Source organism: Aquarana catesbeiana, linkage group LG09 (genome assembly GCF_042186555.1).
Source record: "Aquarana catesbeiana isolate 2022-GZ linkage group LG09, ASM4218655v1, whole genome shotgun sequence".
Taxonomy (NCBI): domain Eukaryota; kingdom Metazoa; phylum Chordata; class Amphibia; order Anura; family Ranidae; genus Aquarana; species Aquarana catesbeiana.
Window position 1 is genome coordinate 308174028 of NC_133332.1, and position 21504 is coordinate 308195531.

At 41.6% G+C, this 21504-nt stretch overlaps 1 protein-coding gene across 2 annotated transcripts in view; it reads right to left on the reverse strand.

The window, feature by feature from the left end:
* Positions 1-21264, reverse strand: part of NHSL2 (NHS like 2) — a 139184-nt gene extending 117920 nt beyond the window's left edge. The window contains exon 1 of one of the 2 annotated variants that reach the window (XM_073600592.1): positions 19732-21264. In XM_073600592.1, coding sequence (XP_073456693.1) covers positions 19732-19795 — 64 coding nt within the window. In that variant the 5' untranslated portion in view covers positions 19796-21264. The remainder of the gene's footprint in view (positions 1-19731) is intronic. The other variant, XM_073600590.1, reaches the window with a different exon arrangement.
* Positions 21265-21504: the final 240 nt, after the last annotated feature.

Sequence of the window (21504 nt, forward strand, 5' to 3'; positions counted from 1 at the left end):
AGATGTAGCCAAGGTAGGGTCCAGTTCCCTCTAGTCCATGCTCTTCATGAAAATAGTAAGCCCTGTCCTTTCTGATCCCCAAGTTTAAGAAGCATTAGGGATGAACAAAATCAAGAGGTTTCATTTTCCTCAAAGTTTAAGTGAAAATCTGGAGATTTTGGTCTGGGGTCAATGGGGAAGGAAAAATTCAAGTGGCCCTTGGTGGCTTTCGAGGGTGTAATGGACTTTAACTACGTCTGGACCTCCCACCCACCATACTGGTAAGTCGCAGCCTGTTTCCTGGTTTGGGGCGCGTACATACGTGGTCCCCTCCCACGACACCTGCTGTAATTATACACAGCGGGAGACTGTCAGCAGGTCCCGGCCAATGATTTATGGCTGGGACCTGCTGATCAGCTGTGTCCAATCACAGCCTAGAGCCCAGACAATCAACACAGAGATCTGTACAGAGGAAACTATCTCTCGGTTTCTTATCCCTGCAAAGCAGGGATAAGAAACAAAGATCTTTAGTAAAGATAAGCACACATTACACATTGTTAGGCGCACATTTAACCTCTTGATTACCAAAGATGTTAACCTCCCCAGCCAGTGTCATTAGTACAGTGACAGTGTATTGTATTAGAACTGATCACTGTATTAGTGTCACTGGTGATGTCAGTGGCAGTTAGTCAGTTCCCAATCAGTGTCAGTTAGTGTCAGATTTTCCGCCGCACTATTCCATCCCATTACAAGTCGCTGATCACCGCCATTAGTAGTTTAAAAAAAATAAATAAAAAAAAATTCCAGTATATATACTACAGTTTGTAGATGCTATAACTTTCACACAAACCATTTAACATACACTAACTGGGATTTTTTTTTTCTAACCAAAGACATGTAGCAGAATACATTTTGGCCTAAATTTATGCAGAAATTAGATTTTTTTTATTATTGGCTATGTTTTATAGTAGAAAATTGAAAATATTGTTTTTTATTATTTCAAAATTTTCGGTCTTTTTTCATTTATATAATAAAAAATTAAACATCCCAGCGGTGATCAAATACCATCAAAAGAAAACTCTATTTGTGGAAAAAAAAATGATATAATTTTTTTTTTGGTGCATTGCCAGCTAAAGTAGCGCAGTGCTATATAGCGAAAAATGCTCTGGTCATGAAGGGGGTAAAACCCTTCTGGAGATCAAGTGGTCCTTGGTGGCTTTAAAGGGTGTAATGGACTTTAAATAGCACCAGAGGGTTACAGAATCTCCCTTCACCTATCCTGGATCTGTTCTTGTGGCAAAAAGAAAGAAGACCTGCCCTTATCTTAATTTTTTTTTTTTTTCTACAAAAATTAAAAAACAAAGAGCACAAAAGTCAAATAAAAAAATTAAAGCAGGAGCACGGCTTACATATACGGTATTTGCAAAAGAACAAAACCTTAAAATTTTTACCTAAATATTAAAAATTGTTTATTAAGGTGTTTTTAAATATGTCGTACCTAAAAAATGCTTCATTAAAAACAAATAATTCAAATACATTTTTAGTTTATTCTTCTTCTGCTTAAAAAGCAAAGAGCACAAAAGTCAAATAAAAAAAAATAAAAAATTAAAGCAAGAGTACAGTTTACATATATTTGCAAATGTATGCAACAAAACCTTCTCGTTTTTACCTAAAAAATATTAAAAATTGCTTACTAAAACCACTTGCCGACCGCCGCATGTACATATACGTCGGCAGAATGGCACGGCTGTACGTCCCTTCGAATTTGCCCCAGCCACCCTGCCGGGAGCTCCGTGAGTAGGATCGCGGGTCCCGTGGACTCGATGTCCGCGGGGATACCCGCGATCGTCTCACGGAAAGGTAGAACGGGGGAGATGCTAATGTAAACAAGCATCTCCCCATTCTGCCTAGTGACACTGTCACTGATCATAGTTCCCTGTGATCGGGAGCTATGATCAGTGACGTGTCACTCGTAGCCACGCCCCCTAACAGTTAGAAACACTCCCTAGGACACACTTAACCCCTTCCTAGCCAGCTAGTGGTTAACCCCTTCACTGCCAGTGTCATTTTACAGTAACCAGTGCAATTTTATAGCACTGATCGCTGTAAAAATGACAGTGGTCCCAAAAATGTATAAAAATTGTCAGATGTGTCCGCCATAATGTCGTAGTCACGATAAAAATCGCAGATCGCCGCCATTACTAGTAAAAAAAAAAAAAATTATTAATAAAAATGCCATAAAACTACCCCCTATTTTGTAGACGCTATAACTTTTGCGCAAACCAATCAATAAACGCTTATTGCGATTTTTTTAACCAAAAATATGTAGAAGAATACGTATCGGCCTAAACTGAGGAAAAAAAATGTTTTTTTTTTTCATATATTTTTTGGGGATATTTATTATAGAGAAAAGTAAAAAATAATGCGTTTTTTTTTTTTTCAAAATTGTCGCTCTATTTTTGTTTATAGCGCAAAAAATAAAAACCGCAGAGGTGATCAAATACCACCAAAAGAAAGCTCTATTTGTGGGGGAAAAAAAGGCATCAATTTTGTTTTGAAGCCACGTCGCACGAATGCGCAGTTGTCAGTTAAAGTGACGCAGTGCCGAATCGCAAAAAGTGCTCTGGTCTTTGGCCAGCGAAATGGTCCGGGGCTTAAGTGGTTAAGGTGTTTTTAAATATGTCGTACCTAAAAAATGCTTAATTAAAAAAAAAAAAAAATCCAAATAAATTTTCATTTTATTCTTCCTCTGCTTAAAAAGCAAAGAGCACAAAAGTCAAATAAAAAAAAAAAAAAAATTAAAGCAAGACTACAGCTTACATATATTTGCAAATGTATGCAACAAAAACCTTCTAATTTTTACCTAAATATTAAAAATTGTTTATTAAGGTGTTTCTAAATATGTCGTACCTAAAAAAATTCTTCATGGAAAAAAAAAAATTCCAAATAAATTTTCAGTTTATTGTTCCTCTGCTTGCACTTTACCCATCACGCCCGACGGAAGAACCTGCGCATTGTTTATTGCAGAAATTATTAACCATGCTTCGCACTTGTCAAGCATGACAGCTGCCACACACCCAAACCCAGAGCGCAGGCCCGCTAAATATAGAAGAGACAACATTCTATTTTTTTCACCCTGTTCCTGAGCTGAAAAACAGGCAAATATTTTCTGGTTGGGCCTTTAACCCTTTCGCTGCCATATTTGCATTTAAAAAAAAAAAAATATTTAAATAGTGGTCTCATTTTTTTTATGTCACACAATATTAGTGTAAGGGTTTGTTCGACCAAAAAAAAAAATCAGGAAAAAAAAATGCACTAAAGTTTATTTTAGGACACATAAGCGCAATATAATACCCAGTTTTTTTGGGGGGTAAAACTATAAAAGATGAGCGTACACTGGGTAAATACACTCACTGGCCACTTTATTAGGTACGCCTGTTCAATTGCTCGGTAACACAAATTGCTAATCAGCCAATCCCACGGCAGCAACTCAATGCATTTAGGCATCTAGACGTGATGAAGACGACTTGCTGAAGTTCAAACCGAGCATCAGAATGGGGAAGAAAGGGGATTTAGGTGACTTTGAACGTGGCATGGTTGTTGGTGCCAGACAATTGAGCTTCGTTTGAACACCACGTCCTACCTGAGTATTGTTGCTGACCATGTCCATCCCTTTATGACTACAGTGTTCCCATCTTCTGATGGCTCCTTCCAGCAGGATAATGCACCATGTCACAAAGCTCCAATCATCTCACCACTGGACAATGAGGTCCCTGTCCTCCAATGGCCTCCACACTCACCACATCTCATCCCATAGAGCACCATGGTATTGACCTTGACCTTGGAACGTGAGATTGGCATCATGGATGTGCAGCTGACAAATCTGCAGCAACTGTGTGATGCTATCATGTCACTATGGAGCAAAATCTCTCAGGAACATTTCCAACACCTTGTTGTCTCTATTCCACCAAGAATGAAGGCAAAAGGGGGTCCAACCCGGGACTGGCAAGGTGGACCTAATAAAGTGGCCGGTGAGCATGTCAAGCCTTGTGATAGAAATAAGGCGTGACAGCGCCTCTTTATGCAGAGATCGGGGGTCAATAAGAGCCCCACATCTCTCCTCTACCCTGGAAAGCATGAGATTGAAAAAAAAAATGGCGCCGTTTACATCTGCCAGAGCCGGAAGTGACGTCATAACGTCACTTCTGGCCTCCCAGGACCATAGAGACCAGACAGTCCCTGGCCAGCTCTATGATAACCCAGTAGCCCCGCCGGATCGGATCCTGGGCTCCCTGATTGCATGGGAAAGCCCGGACAGGCGCCGGTGGGCGGCGGGAGGAAAGCCTCTTCTGTGCTGATTCAGCCACATATAGTCGCCATTGGATGCTTGTGTGACAGGGTGACAAAGCAGGAGCACAATTGGGAGATGGGGCAAAGCGTTGTCACCCTATAATGGGTAGTGTTTGAACAAGGAGATTATTTTACTATTTTTATGAAAGCTGCAAAAAAAAAAAGATATTAATATGTTATAATTATTGATATTATTATTATTATTATTATTATATTATTACTATTATTATTATTATTATTATTATTATTATTATTATTATTATTATTATTAATAATAATAATAATAATAATAATAATATTCAGGATTTATATAGTGCCAACATTTTAGTGGTCGGGTTTATGCATAATAAAGTAAATAAATCTCTGTTTTTGCGTTCTGCATAGGACCAGTCGCTGCCCGCTAATTATAGCAGTCAGAGAACTTGTGTAACATCGTATTAATCCGTGAAATTCAATCAAAGTAACACGGATGTTCTTCTGTGCTTGACAACCCTAAACATCTGGAGAACAGCTGAGGTGGTCGGGTAGCGCAATCAGCATCCAAACAGCCTGCAAAGTGTATTGGCTTAAAGTGGAGGCAAACCCTAACAATAAACTGCTCTTATTTTATTTATTTTTTTTCTGCATTTTAAGCTTAAATATACCATTGAATGCTAAACAAAATAACAATATACCAGTGAATGCTAAAAAAAAAAAAAAAAAATGAATAAAAAAAAATATACATTTGAATAGTAAAAAAAAATGAATAGACAAAATATACCATTGAATGCTATATATATATATGAATAAAAGAAATATACCATTGAATGCTAACAAAAGTTTTAAAAAAATGATAAAAAAATATACAATTGAATGCTAAAAAAATTAGTAAAAAAATATACCATTGAATGCTAAGAAAAAATAAATTAAATTAAATATACAGTGCGCACATCCCCGTTGTAGTTCATTGAGAACTACAAGCCGACAGCCAATGAGGGCGATGGGACTTGTAGTTTTCCATTCACAGAGCTCTGCTCCGCCCATCCAGCTGCGTTTTTTTTTAAAACTTTGACAGCTAGCGGGGGAAGAACATCCTCCATAGGCTGTCAAAGAAGGGGATTGGGGGGGGGGGGATCGGGGGAGGTCCTTTTGTAACTTGTTACATGTTACACACTGAATATGGGTGTAACATGTAACATGTTATGAAAGGTGAACTTATCCTTTAACCACTTTCCGACCGCCTATCTAAATGTACGTCATTACATACCGGGGTTGTGACTGCAGCTAGGATTTTTTTTTCTTTCAGACAAAATTTCTTTTCTTTTTTTTTTGCTTTTAAAGGTAAATGAGAGATCTGGAGTCTTTTTGACCCCAGATCTCTCAATAAAGAGGACCTGTCATGCTTATTTCTATTACAAAGGATGTTTACATTAAAAATGTTTACAAAAAAATTAAAGGGACAGTGTAAAAAAAAAAAAAATAAATAAAATAAAAAGTAAAATAAATAATAATAAAAAAATTTAAAAATTTAAGAGCCCGTCCCTCTGAGCTCTCGTGCAGAAGCGAACGCATGCATAATTTGCACCCGCATACGTAAACGATGTTCAAACCACACACGTGTGGTGTCTCCACGATCGTTGGAGCGAGAGCAATAATTGTAGCACAAGATCTCCTCTGTAACTCTGAACAGGTAACCTGTAACATTTTTCAAAAAGCATCGCCTATGGAGATTTTTGAGTTTGGCGCCATTCCACAAGCATGCGCAATTTCAAAGTGTGACATATTAGGTATCTATTTACTCGGCGTAACATCATCTTTCACATTATACACAAAAATTGGGGTAACTTTACTGTTTTGTTTTTTTTTCAATTCATGAAAGTGTATTTTTTTCCCAAAAAATATTGTTTGAAAAACCGCTGCGCAAATACAGTAAAACATAAAATATTGCAATGACCGACATTTTTTTCTCTAGGGTCTCTGTTAAAAAAAAAAAAATATATATATAATGTTTGGGGGTTCTAAGTAATTTTCAAGCAAAAAATACAGATTTTTACTTGTAAACAACAAATGTCAGAAAAAAATAACCCCTTGGCGCCAGCCGTACGCAAATATGCGGCCTCTCAGCGACTGGTCCTTGGCGTAAAGTGTATTTTTTCCCCAAAAATATTGTTTGAAACACCGCTGCGCAAATACAGTAAGACATAAAATATTGCCATTTTTTTTTTCTAGGGTCTCTGTTGAAAAAAAAAAAATAAAAAATATATAGAGAGATATATCTATATAGATATATTTATATATCTATATAATGTTTAGGGGTTCTATGTAATTTTCTAGCAAAAAATACTGATTTTTACTTGTAAACAACAAATGTCAGAAAAATTAACCCCTTGGTGCCAGCCGTACACAAATATGCGTCCTCTCGGCGCCCGGTCCTTAGGGCCGAGGGGCCACATATTTGTGTGACTTGCTACCTATGCACTTGTGCTGAGAGCGCACGCGTTGCACGCTCCCAGTGCAGTTAACGTCGACTAAAGCTCCCGGTTTTCAGACCACGTGACCGCCGTGACAGCCAATCACGGCAGTCACGTGATCTTAAGCCGCACCGCCGCCTACCAGCATCATAAACCTCTTAAAGGGTCGGGAGGCACCTGCTTGAAGAGGTTAAAATGGGTAAAACATAAAGGCAGACTCAGCTTTGTCCGCTCTACAATGCGGTTTCCTTCCCGAAGAAGGGTTTGTTTTAAACAGTAACAAACTCTTTCCACGTGTCTCTGGAGGCAGCTGGCTGCTTTAACAATGTAAACAAATTAATATCTCTATATGTCACTATCCTAAAGCAAGGAATACTGCAGAGGAGGATTGTGGGTATTGTCAGGAGCAGACCTGTCTTGGTTCAGGGAGTCTGGATATGACGGCCCCCTGGGAGCCCCGTTATAAATATTTATTAAAATGTAGGATCCCAGTGATAATTACATTTACTGTACACATCTGAAGTGCAGCCTGAGGTGTGTATAACATAACTAAAAAAAAAAAAATGTTAAAGTAAATAACAAATTAATATACCAGGAAATGAAGAATGACTTCATCTATGGAGTGCGTCTAGAACAGTGCGCTCGTTTTTAGGCATTGAGTACCCTGATTGGATATGAACAAATACATTTTAGCATTTAAAGTTAGCTCTACAAAAAATCGTACAAAATAAAATCGGAAGGAATTGTGCGTTTTCATTTTACAAACATTTGGGGAATAATCTGAATATTTTAGCAATTTTTTTTTCCATTTTGGTAAAACTGAATTTGAGTTTTGGTAGAAGGAGAAATGAAAGTGGTTTTTGGTGGCTTTGGCACATAGGGCTTTAAATAGCTCATTTATAAGCTAATTTAAATGTAAGTTCGATTTTACATTTAAGGTGTAAAATTAGGAACAAAAATTATTATTATTAATATTATTATTACTATACAGGATTTATATTTAATATTTTCAGTCTTACCAGCCCTTTTTTATTATTATTTAATTAATTTTCTTTTTTTTTTTACCTGGTTATTCTACCAGTAATGTGCCAGTCCCCAACAACTCCTATAGCATGTCCTCAGTCTCCAACAACTCCTATAGCATGTCCTCAGTCTCCAACAACTCCTACAACATGTCCCCAGTCTCCAACAACTCCTACAGCATGTCCTTAGTCTCCAACAACTCCTATAGCATGTCCCCAGTCTCCAACAACTCCTACAGCATGTCCTTAGTCTCTAACAACTCCTACAACATGTCCCCAGTCTCCAACAACTCCTTTACCAAGTCCCCAGTCTCCAACAACTCCTATAGCATGTCCTTAGTCTCCAAAACTCCTATAGAATGTCCCCAGTCTCCAACAACTCCTCTAGCATGTTCCCAGGCTCCAACAAATCCTCTACCAAGTCCCCAGTCTCCAAAAACTCCTACAGCATGTCCCCAGTCTCCATCAACTCCTATAACATGTCCCCAGTATCCAACTCCTACAATAGCATGTCCCCAGTCCCCAACAAATCCTTTAGCATTCGAGAAAGATTATGGATTTAATGTGTATCCTCACAGGGTGACACTGTGAATACACAGATAGCAGTGTGCCAACGTCCCGATAATGGATATATAGAGACTAAAGACTAGGAGAGTAGACTTTAAAGGCACATAGGTAAACCAAATAAAAGTAATTAATGTTTTTATTTGTAGAAAAATATTAAAAAATAATTATTTATACATAGATATATATAAAATTTATTAAACTGTTATTATATGACCCACACACAAATTCTGACAACACTTCCAAAGTAAACACTTATATTGAATATATTGCTTGTTGAATATTATATCCTATAGCATGTTCACGGTCTCCAACAACTCCTATAACATGTCCCCAGTCTCCAACAATGGCTATAGCATGTCCCCAGTCTCCAACAAATCCTATAGCATGTTCCCAGTCTCTATCAACTCCTATAACATGTCCCCAGTCTCCAACAACTCCTATAGCATGTCCCCAGTCTCCAACAAATCCTATAGCATGTCCCCAGTCTCCAACAACTCCTATAGCATGTCCCCAGTCTCCAACAACTCCTGTACCATGTCACCAGTATCCAACTCTTCCTATAGCATGTCCCCAGTCTCCAACAACTCCTATAGCATGTCCCCAGTCTCCAACGACTCTTATAGTATATCTCTTGTCTACAACAGCTCCTCCAGCATATCCCCAGTTTCCAACAACTCCTCTAGCAGGTCCCCAGTCTCCAACAAACTCCTCTAGCACGTTCCTAGTCTCCAACAACTCCTATAACATGTCCCCAGTCTCCAACAAACTCCTCTAGCATGTTCCTAGTCTCCAACAACTCCTCTAGCATGTCCCCAGTCTCCAACAAATCCTATACCATGTCACCAGTATCCAACTTCTCCTATAGCATGTCCACAGTCTCCAACAATGCCTATAGCATGTCCAAAGTTTCCAACAACTCCTATAGCATGTCCCCAGTCTCCAACGACTCCTATAGCATGTCCCCAGTCTCCAACGACTCTTATACTATATCTCTGGTCTACAACAGCTCCTCCAGCATGTCCCCAGTTTCCAATAATTCCTCTAGCAAGTCCCCAGTCTCCAACAAACTCCTCTAGCACGTTCCTAGTCTCCAACAACTCCTATAACATGTCCCCATTCTTCAACAAACTCCTCTAGCACGTTCCTAGTCTCCAACAACTCCTATAACATGTCCCCAGTCTTCAACAACTCCTCTATCATGCCCCCAGTCTCCAAAAACTCCAATAGCATGTCCCCAGTCTACAAAAACTCAAATAGCGTGTTCCCAGTCTCCAGCGATTCCTATAACATGTCCCCAGTCTCCAACATTTCCTATATCATGTCTCCAGTCTCCAACAACTTGGCTGAACTCAAAATGAGCATATACATTTATTTAATGGATCATAAGAGAACTACCATGCAGTGTTCAGATCTTCTGTCTACCGTTATATATCTATGAGCATCCTTCATTTTAAAAAAAAAAAGACTTTATTGCATTTACCTACACATGATACCAACAAGATGGGACTATTATACACAATTATATGTACTTGAAATCAAACCTAGCATTGGATATATCTTTCATGTAAAGTGCATGCATGCCGAGTAATGAGTCAGTGTAACATTTCCAGGTATTTATTGCCTTTGACAGACATCCCAGTACTCCCAGCGACAATTGCTTCATCTGTTTTTCTCTCCAGAAGAGTGGTGCTATCTTTGTTGGGTCATCATTTTTACATCCTGGACTGAGATGTAGTCTGAACATTGCAGATGACATCATCTTAGCCTAGGCACGTGACCAACCAGTGAAACAGCCCCCTAAAGAGCACCCTCTAGTGGTTACCTTGAAAAGCTATTTAATAGCAAGACGGGATGCAACCACACAGCCTGGCCATGTTATTAGAAACATTATTTATATTCAATAAAGGAATCCTTCTTACTCTAGGCCAGGGGTCTCCAAACTTTCTAAAGACCAGTTTACTGTCCGTCAGGCTTTAGGGGGTGGGACTGTGCCCAGTGGGAGTAAACAATGCCCAATCTTTGGTATTTGGGGGAGAAATAGTTGGTGCCCGTGGGAGGAATTATGCCCCATTTTTGTTGTCAGTGGAAGGAATGGTGCCCCGTTGTTGGTGTCAGTGGAAGGGATAGTGCCCCATTGTTGGTGTCAGTGGCAGGAATAATGCCTCAAGGGTCAGATAAAGGCAAGCAAAGGGCCGCATCTGGCCCCAGGGCCGCAGTTTGGAGACCACTGCTCTAGGCAACGCATCTAGAGGAACACAGACATATAGATCTACATATCATATTGTCACCCTGCTGTCACCAGGGATGACGGCCAACTGAGACAGAATGCAGATGGCCAGATCAGGCACAGACAAACTGATCTAAACCAGAGTCCAGGTTCCATAGAGGCAATGGCTGACAATTGCAGAGATAATAGGTCAATAATCAGGATAAGTACAGACAAGCTGAATAGAAATGTGGCTCAAACAATCACAGGAGTAATCCGGAACATGAGCAGGCAGAAGTCAGACTCAAATATAACTGAATGCAGAGCATGAGCAGAAACACTATCCTGTTGTTCAGGCACAGGCTTATTGCCCAACAGTCTATTTGAACTTTCTTGATTAGGGCAGGTGTGCACTGCCCCAATCAATCACAGGAGTCATCCAGAACATGAGCAGACAGAAGTCAGAATCAAACGTATCCAAATTCAGAGTGTGAGCAGGCACACTGCCCTGTTGTTCAGGCACAGGCTTAATGCCCAACAGTCTATTTCAGATTTCTTGATTAGTACAAGTGTGCACTGCCCTAATCAATCACAGGAGTCACCCAGGACATAAGCAGACAGACAGAAGTCAGAATCAAACATATCTCAAATCAGGGTGTGCGCAGACAGATTGACCTAAATTCAAGGCACGAGCACACACACTATCCTGCTGATCAGGCATAGGCCTAATGCACAACTGTTTATTTCAACTTTTTTAAATAGGGCAGGTGCACACCTGCCCTAATCAATCACAGGAGTATTCACAAGAGTAATCCAGGACATGAGCAGACAGACAGAAGTCAGAATCACACGTATCTCAATCGCAATCCATGAGTTGTGCTGATAGACAGACCGGAATCCAGGACATGAGCAAACACACCACTCTGTTGAACAGGCACAAGCTTACTGTCCAGCAATATATTTAAGTCACCATTTTAGGGCAGGTGTGCACTGCAGAGACCTGAGCTTAAAGTGTATTTTCCAAGCTTAAAGTGTATAGTATATCACACCATACTTTTTTTTCTAGTTTTGGATAGAGTGGGGAACAATTAGAACTGTTTTTTTTTTTCTTATTTTTTTGCTGTTATCCAGTGCTACATTCGAGAGATTTGCTCTCACTTAATAAAAAAGTTGCAACAAGGACAAAGACAGCAATACAAATCTGACAGGGGTTCTAACCTTCCCCCCACTCTACTACAAAAAAAAACATTTTACTTTTGGAGAGTCCCCCTCACTTCCTATGTGGTAAACCATTGTCAGCAGGACAGGAAGTGATGGGAAATCTCTCCATCGAGCAATAAAAAAAAGTCAGGGCTTTGAACCCTTGCTCAGACTATCCAAAACTAAAATATTTTATTTGAACACTTAAAAACACTTACAAACAACATATGGTGACTGACATCTCATAGACTACAATTCCCAAAATTCCAAGTGGCCGGGTGCATGAGTGGTTACGTCACTTTCAGCTCCGCCCTATGTGTTTCGTCATATATGACATCGTCAGGAGTATCAGTTGTGAAGAATAAAAGAGGGACAGAGCGGACACCAAAGCATAGACTAAAAAAGAATACCAAAGCTGGATTCACCCTTGAAAATTGTAGTTTTGTTGGAAAAGAGCGTTCAAGGAAGAATTATTATAACCAGGCCTATATAGGCAGAGAGACAACATAGGCTAGGGGGTGACAACCTGTACTTTTACTTCAATCTTTTTACAGTTTTTTTTCTCATATAAAAGTCTTCTGGAAAAAAAATATTACAAAATAACTTTTCACAACATTATTATATGTTACAGAAAATAGAAATAAGCAGACTGGTCTGTGGTTACAGGGTAAGACGTAAATAAGGCCAGGGAGATACATTATTAAAATCCAAACCTTATAAGCGGTAGCTTGAACAAAACCTCAATCACATGATGTCATTGTGGCCTTTCTGCGAGTAATATGCACAAGGACTTTTAACGGTTATAATGTAACTTTATTTGAAGGCTAAACTTAGGTCAAACAACTAAACACAAAATTGAAGTACATATTGTTGAAACATATTTTGTTGCTTTGTAGCCTGAAATGAAGACAGACGCAGTTTTTGTTTTATCTAGCTATACAGTATTTACTATTTACTGCAACTTGTAACATCCAAGTGAAAGATATAACACCAACATGTCAGAAAATAATAAAACAATAAAAAACAGAATCACTGAGTTGGAAAAAGGACCCCCCCCCCCCCCCCTTGTGTCAATCATTTGTTGAATCACCTTTTGCTTTAATTCCAGCCTTTAGTCTGTTGGGATTTGTCTCTACTAACTTTGCATATCTAGACTTTGCAATATTTGCCCACTCTTCTCTGCAAAACCGCTCAAGTTCAGTTACATTTGATGGGGACCGTTTGTGAACTGCAGTCTTCAAGTCATTTCACAGATTTTCAATGGGGTTTAAGTCTGGGCTCTGACTAGGCCATACAAGGACATTCACCCTTTTCTCCTCCAACTACTGTGTGGCAAGTTTTGCTGTGTGCTTTGGGTCATTGTCATGTTGGAAGGCAAACCTTCTTCCCATTGACAACTTTCTGGCAGAGGGCAGCAGATTTTCCTCAAGAATTTGATGGTATTTTGCCCCATCCATTTTTCCTTCTATCCTGACAAGTGCTCCAGTCCCTGCTGTAGAGAAACAAACCCATAACAGGATATTACCCCCCCCCCCATAACATGATATTACCACCTCCATATTACCACCACCCCACCATAACAGGATATTATCAACTCTATGCGTTACTGTAGGAATGGTGTTATTTGGATGGATTTCCGCCAGACATATAACTTGGTGTTGAGGCCAAATAATTCAATTTTAGCCTTATCTGACCATAACACATTTTTCTATGTGTCCTCAGAATCTTCAAGGTACATTTAAGGTGATCAGATGAGACTAAAATTGAATTATTTGTCCTCAACACCAAACGATATGTCTGGCGGGAATCCAAAACAGCTCATCATCCACATAACACCATTCCTACAGTAAAGCATGGAGGTGGTAATATCCTGTTATGGGGGGAGGTAGTAATATCCTTGTATGGGGGAGGTGGTAATATCCTGTTATGGGGGGAGGTAGTAATATCCTTGTATGGGGGAGGTTGCAATATCCTAGTATGGGGGGAGGTGGTAATATCCTGGTATGGGGGGAGGTGGTAATATCCTGTTATGGGGGGGGGGGTGGTAATATCCTGTTATGGGGGGGGTAATATCCTGTTATGGGGGGAGGTGGTAATATCCTGTTATGGGGGGAGGTGATAATATCCTGTTATGGGGGGAGGTGGTAATATCCTGGTATGGGGGGAGGTGGTAATATCCTGTTATGGGGGGGGAGGTGGTAATATCCTGTTATGGGGGGGGGGTAATATCCTGTTATGAGGGGAGGTGGTAATATCCTGTTATGGGGGGAGGTGGTAATATCCTGTTATGGGGGGAGGTGATAATATCCTGTTATGGGGGGAGGTGGTAATATCCTGGTATGGGGGGAGGTGGTAATATCCTGTTATGGGGGGGGAGGTGGTAATATCCTGTTATGGGGGGGGGTAATATCCTGTTATGGGGGGAGGTGGTAATATCCTGTTATGGGGAGAGGTGATAATATCCTGTTATGGAGGGAGGTGGTAATATCCTGTTATGGGGGGGTGGTGGTAATATCCTGTTATGGGGGGAGGTGGTAATATCCTGTTATGGGGGGAGGTGGTAATATCCTGTTATGGGGGGGAGGTGGTAATAGCCTGTTGTGGGGGGAGGTGATAATATCCTGTTATGGGGGGGAGGTGGTAATATCCTGTTATGGGGGTGTTTCTCTGCAGCAGGGACTGGAGCACCTGTCAGGATAGAAGGAAAAATGGGTGGGGCAAAATACCATCAAATTCTTGAGGAAAATCTGCTGTCCTCTGCCAGAAAGTTGTCAATGGGAAGAAGGTTTACTTTCCAACAGGACAATGACCCAAAGCACACAGCAACAATGAGTACACAGTGGATAAAAGAGAAAAGGTGAATGTCCCTGCATGGCCTAGTCAGAGCCCAGACTTAAACCCCATTGAAAATCTGTGAAATGACTTGAAGACAGCAGTCTACAAACGGTCACCATCAAACGTAACTGAACTTGAGCAGTTTTCCAAAAAGAGTTCGCAAATATTGCAAAGTCTAGATGTGCAAAGTTAGTAGAGACAAATCCCAACAGACCAAAGGCTGGAAATAAAGCAAAAGGTGGTTCAACAAATTTCTGACACAAGGGGATGATCCCTTTTTCCAACTCAGTGATTCTGTTTTGATTGTTTTTGTTTTTCTGACATGTTAGTGTTATATCTATCACTTGAATGTTACAAGTTGCAGTAAATACAGCTGTATAAAACAAAAACTGTGTCTGTCTTCATTTCAGGCTGCAAAGCAACAAAATGTGTCTATTTATAAAGGGGGTGATTCTTTTCTATACCCACTATATATATATATATATATATATATATGTGCATTTCATGTATTTAAGAAATGGTATTTACTTGTAATAAACCTCCCTTGTGTAGATATCCAAAAGTCCTGAGACTGCTGCTGGGTGCCGCCACTTATATATATACAGTTTCTCACAAAAGTGAGTACACCCCTCACATTTTTGTAACTATTTTATTCTGAATCTTTTCATGTGACAACACTGAAGAAATGACACTTTGCTACAATGTAAAGTAGTGAGTGTACAGCTTGTATAACAGTGTAAATTTGCTGTCCCCTCAAAATAACTCAACACACAGCCATTATTGTCTAAATCGCTGGCAACAAAAGTGAGTACACCCCTATGTGAAAATGTCCAAATTTGGCCCAAAGTGTCAATATTTTGTGTGGCCACCATTATTTTCCAGCACTGCCTTAACCCTCTTGGGCATGGAGTTCACCAGAGCTACACAGGTTACCACTGGAGTCCTCTTCCACTCCTCCATGACCACATCACGGAGCTGGTGGATGTTAGAGACCTTGCGCTCCTCCACCTTCCGTTTGAGGATGTCCCACAGATGATCAATAGGGTTTAGGTCTGAAAATATGCTTGGCCAGTCCATCACCTTTACTCTCAGCTTCTTTAGCAAGGCAGTGGTCGTCTTGGAGGTGTTTTGGGGTCGTTATCATGTTGGAATACTGCCCTGCGGCTCAGTCTCTGAATGGAGGGCATCATGCAGCCTCAGACCATGACACTCCTACCACCATGCTTGACTGTAAGCAAGACACACTTGTCTTTGTACTCCTCACCTGGTTTCCGCCACACACACTCGACACCATCTGAACCAAATACGTTTATCTTGGTCTCATCAGACCACAGGACATGGTTCCAGTAATCTATGTCGTTAGCCTGCTTGTCTTCAGCAAACTGTTTGTGGGCTTACTTGTGCACCATCTTTAGAAGAGGCTTCCTTCTGGGTCGACAGCCATGCAGACCAATTTGATGCAGTGTGCGGCGTATGGTCTGAGCACTGACAGGCTGACCCCCCCACCCCTACAACCTCTGTAGCAATGCTGGCAGCACTCATACGTCTATTTCCCAAAGACAACCTCTGGATATGAAGCTGAGCACGTGACCTCAACTTCTTTGGTCTACCATGGTGAGGCCTGTTCTGAGTGGAACCTGTCCTGTTAAACCTGTCCTGTCTTGGCCACCGTGCTGCAGCTCAGTTTCAGGGTCTTGGCAATCTTCTTATAGCCTAGGCCATCTTTATGTAGAGCAACTATTTTTTTTTTCCAGCTCCTCAGAGAGTTCTTTGCCATGAGGTGCCATGTTGAACTTCCAGTGACCAATATGAGAGAGTGAGAGCGATAACACCAAATTTAACACACCTGCTCCCCATTCACACCTAAGACTTTGTAACACTAACAAGTCACATGGCACCAGGGAGGGAAAATGGCTAATTGGGCCCAATTTGGACATTTTCACTTAGGGGTGTACTCACTTTTGTTGCCAGCGGTTTAGACATTAATGGCTGTGTGTTGAGTTATTTTGAGGGGACAGCAAATTTACACTGTTATACAAGCTGTACACTCACTACTTTACATTGTAGTCAAGTGTCATTTCTTCAGTGTTGTCACATGAAAAGATTCAGAATAAAATAGTTACAAAAATGTGAGGGGTGTACTCACTTTTGTGAGATACTGTATATATATAAGTGGCGGCACCCAGCAGCAGTCTCAGGACTTTTGGATATCTACATAAGGGAGGTTTATTACAAGTAAATACCATTTCTTAAATACATGAAATGCACATATTGTGTGTGAATAGGGGCAAAATTGAAGGATATGAGACTGCTTTTTCCCCAGGTCGAAAAATGTTATTCATTTATACAAAATAACGTGAATCAGAAAAATACTGCATTGTGGCCACTAGGTGGAGCTGACGATCATAGTAAATAAGTATCTATTCCCTATGATCATCACGGGAGAGCTTTGAGCGGTTGAGTCCTTTAAAGAGACCCTGTCACCCACATTAAAAACTGTAGGAAAATCACAGAAAAATCTATTATTTTCAATGCTTATTTGCGATTTTTTTTTTTGCATATTTTTTTATATTCACTTGTAATGCGCCTTTGACCTTGACTGCTCTAGAAAGAGTTAATTCCCTGGTACCACCCCATCATAGCCCTCTTCTCTTCTGTGAATTTCTAAATGTTGTCTGTGCAGGCCTAGCTCTTCTGCCCCTCCCCTCACCTCCCTACTTAATTTTTTACGTAGCTGCCGGTGGAGTGTCACTTGAGTCTACTGGGGCTGCTGACATCACATCCAAGATGGCGGCACCCAGCAGCAGTCTCAAGGTTTTTGAATGTCTACACAAGAGAGGCTTCTATAGGTAAATAAAATGCTTAAAATACATTAAATGAACATATTTTATTGGCAGGCTTCATTTGCATAAAGACTACCCTAGATAACACCCACATGTGTTGCTGAGCCTCCATGACTGAAAGTACTGAGATCCAATGAATTCATGGGATGGGCCAGGGGCAGGAAGGCTAGGGATACCGGACATCCTCCAGCCAGGAAATGAGATGGGGCTCTGTCTGACTTGCTGCAGCTTCTAATGCATATTGTGAGAAGCTCACAGTGTGCAGTAAATCAAAGTAAGCTGTTTTGGCACTGGAAAGGAGCTTGTACAACTGTGCAAGACTGAAGGGAAGGCTGGGGGTCAGATTTAACATTGAGCAATAAAAACCTGACAAGGTTCAAACCCTTCCCCACCTCACCAAAAAACCCCAAAAAGTTTTGCCTTTAGATACATTTTAATTTGTGCCAAGCTTACGCCAGAGTGTCAAAGTTGGCTTAATTCAGTGTTCAAGATAGTGCCCCCTCACGTGTTTTTTTTTGCCCATGGCTTTGTTGACCAAGGGCCCTAACAACTGACTGGCCCCTGCTCCCAGGTAGTGGAGTGTCTACATTTTATAATGCACTCTGGTTCTGCTCTGATCGACACTTACAACTCAACAAAGTCAAAAATGTTCCATTGTCACCCAGTACTGGTGTTAGAAGCGCTATGGCCCACAAGTGTAATGAGCTTGTGGGTCCACCAGTGTAATAAGCTCCAGGGTCCACCAGTGTAATGGGCTCCAGGATCCATGGGTGTAACAAGCTATTGGGTCCACCGGTGTAACAGCACTAGGGTCCACCGGTGTAAAAAACCCTAGGGTCCACTAATTTAATGAGCTATAGGGTCCACTGGTGGTGGAATGAGCTCTTGGGTCCACCGGTGTAACAAGACCTAGGGTCCACCAGTGTAATAAGCTGTAGGATCCATGTGTGTAACAAGCTATTGGGTACACTGGTGTAACAAGCCCTAGGGTCCACCAATGTAATGAGCTCTAGGGTCCACCACTGTAATGAGCTCTTGGGTCCACTGGTATAATGAGCTCTTGGGTCCACCAGTGTAACAATCCCTAGGGTTCTCCAATGTAATGAACTCTAGGGTCCACCGGTGTAATGAGCTCTAGGGTCCACCAGTGTAATGAGCTCTAGGGTCCACCGGTGTAATGAGCTCTAGAGTCCACCGGTGAAATGAGCTCTTGGGTCCACTGGTGTAATAAGCCCTAAGGTCCACCAATGTTACATAGTTACATAGTTAGTCTGGTTGAAAAAAGACTCAAGTCCATCTAGTTCAACCAACCAATCAATGTAATGAGCTCTAGGATCCACGGGTGTAACAAGCTAATGGGTCCACCAGTGTAAAAGCTCAAGGGTCCACCAGTGTAACAAGCCCTAGGGTCCACCAATGTAATGAGCTCTTGGGTCCACCTGTGTAATAAGTACTAAGGTCCACCAATGTTACATAGTTACATAGTTAGTCTGGTTGAAAAAAGACTCAGGTCCATCTAGTTCAACCAATGTAATGAGCTCTAGGATTCACGGGTGTAACAAACTTTAGGGCCCATCGGTGTAATAAGCTAATGAGTCCACCAGTGTAAAAGCTCTAGGGTCCACCAGTATAACAAGCCCCAGGGTCCACCAATGTAATGAGCTATAGGGTCCACCGGTGTAACAAGCCCTAGGGTCCACTAATGTAATGAGCTCTACGGTCTATGGGGTTAACAAACTTTCTGGCCCACTGGTGTAACAAGCTATTGGATCCAACAGTGTAACAAGCCCTAAGGTTCCACCGACATAACAAGCCCTAACGTTCCAACGGCATAATGAGCTCTAGGGTCCACCGGTGTAAGAAACCCTAAGGTTCCACCGGTGTAACAAGCTCTTGGGTCCATGAGCCATCAAACAGTGCCCACCTACCCTCACTCATAGGCACCGACACACTGCCATGGCGGCCTTCCAAGCCCAACATCATGGCGCCATGCACCTATGTGCCCTGGAGTCCAGTCACCAAGGCAACCCAACCTTGCGAGGCACAGGTCTTGACCACAGGGTGGTGCAACAACACAACATTTCATTATCAATGATGCAGCAGCACAATAGCTTAGTAACCAGAACACACTGCAGGGACTCTTTTATCACCTTCCAACATTATGTGCAAAACCCTCCTAGCAGCAAGCCATAACCTGCCAGCCAACGTAACATATTTGGCATCCTAATGTGAATGTAAGGGTGGGGGTTTGGGATGGGGGGGATTATGAAGACTGGTACCTGTTGCCGGCTGCATTCTGTGATGCTTTTTGCTCCTCTGTTTGTGCGGAGAGTTCCCCATCATTCTGCAGCAGGAGCTGGTCCTCTCTCTCTCTCTTGCTCCTTCCTTCTTTTCTTCGCTCCCTCCCTCCCTCCAGGTATTTACATCACCTCTCTCTGTCTGCAGGCTTCACCATTCCTCCCGTCTCTTCCCCACCTTCCAATCCGTTCCCTTGTCTCTCACTACTCTCCGTCACATACTTTTCCTTGCTTCCAATGTCAGGATCATCATCATCCGTTCCCTCTCACCCATTATTTTTGTATTTTTGCTATTTTTATTTTTTGCTATTTCTTTAAGCCAAGCCTGCTGATTTCCTGTCTTTATTCCTGTATTTGCATCCTTGCCCACCTCTTCTCTGCTAACATGTCTAATAGTAGCCCTCTTTTTCTTGCCCCCACATCAATTCCTTGCACGGTTCCTCACCCCCTTTTTTTGGGGGAGCTCACCTTTTTACGCTGTTCCTCACCCCTTTTTTGGGGGGTTCCTCACCCCTTCCTTTTAGCTCCCCTGCACTGTTCTTTTCTCTTTTTTTTGGTCCCCAGCACTGTTCTTCACCCTTTTTTTTGGTCCCCAGCACTGTTCCTCACCCCTTTTTTTGGTCCCCAGCACTGTTCCTCATCCCTTTTATTTGGCTCCCTAGGTCTGTTCCTCACCCCCTTCTTCTAGTTCCCCAGCACTGTTCCTCGCCCCCTTTTTTTAGCTCCCCAGCACTGTTCCTCACCCCTTTTTTTTTTTGGCTTCCCACCACCTCCTTGCCCTGCTCCTCACCCTCTGCCTATCTTCGCCTTGCTCTGCAGAGACTAGCCACCTAGCAATGGTCCAATCGCCTTCCCCTCCCGGTGTATCTGGTCCCCTCTTATTCTGTTCACATACGTCTCTGTGCTGCTGACACCCCTCCTCACATCAGCACTGCACACAGCCCCCTCCTCCTTACACCTTCCCTGTTCCTACCCAACCGCTGCACACATCAGCCAGCAATGTGCATCATCTCCTCCTCTGCCTGGCCGTGTCCCTGTCCATCCTCCAGGTTCTGATCCTTTCCCTTCCTCTGGCTCTCCAGATTCTGCTCAGCTCACGTCTAACCCCCAGCTGACAATTCTCTTCATCTGATTATTTTTTTTTTTTTTTTGTCTTTCTCCTTCGGTCTATCCAGAGGTGGTTCTGCCGCAGGGATGTGTCTGAGTGGTGCTGATGCTGAGAACAGTGGAAGGATGCAGTTGCTTGCACTGAATCTCCCCTCTATTTTTTCCCCCATTCCCTCAGCCCTAGTTCCCTCCTTCTCCTCCCCTAAGAGCTTAAAGGGTCAGAACCGTGGAAAACGAAGCCGCCACCATCGATGCGAAATTCACACAACGCCAAATTCTAATGAATGAATGAATATATTGAATGTAATGAATGAAACATATACTGGGATTGCAGTATATTTGAACCCTAACAGAATGACATTTAGGGAGCTGGGTATCAATGTTATAACTCAAAAATCACACAGCATTTCGGGGTCCATGTAGGAATGTTTTCACTCAAGATCACACGGTCACAATTAGGGGTCCATGTATCAATGTAGCAATGTTTTCGCTCACGATCACACAACTTTTATAACCAAGTAGTCTACGTATCAATGATTTCAGTCAAGAAGGGTCTATGTATTAATGTATCAATATATCAACTGAAGTTTACACAATTTTTACATTTTGGGGTCCATATGTCAATTTTTTTACTCAAGATCACACAAC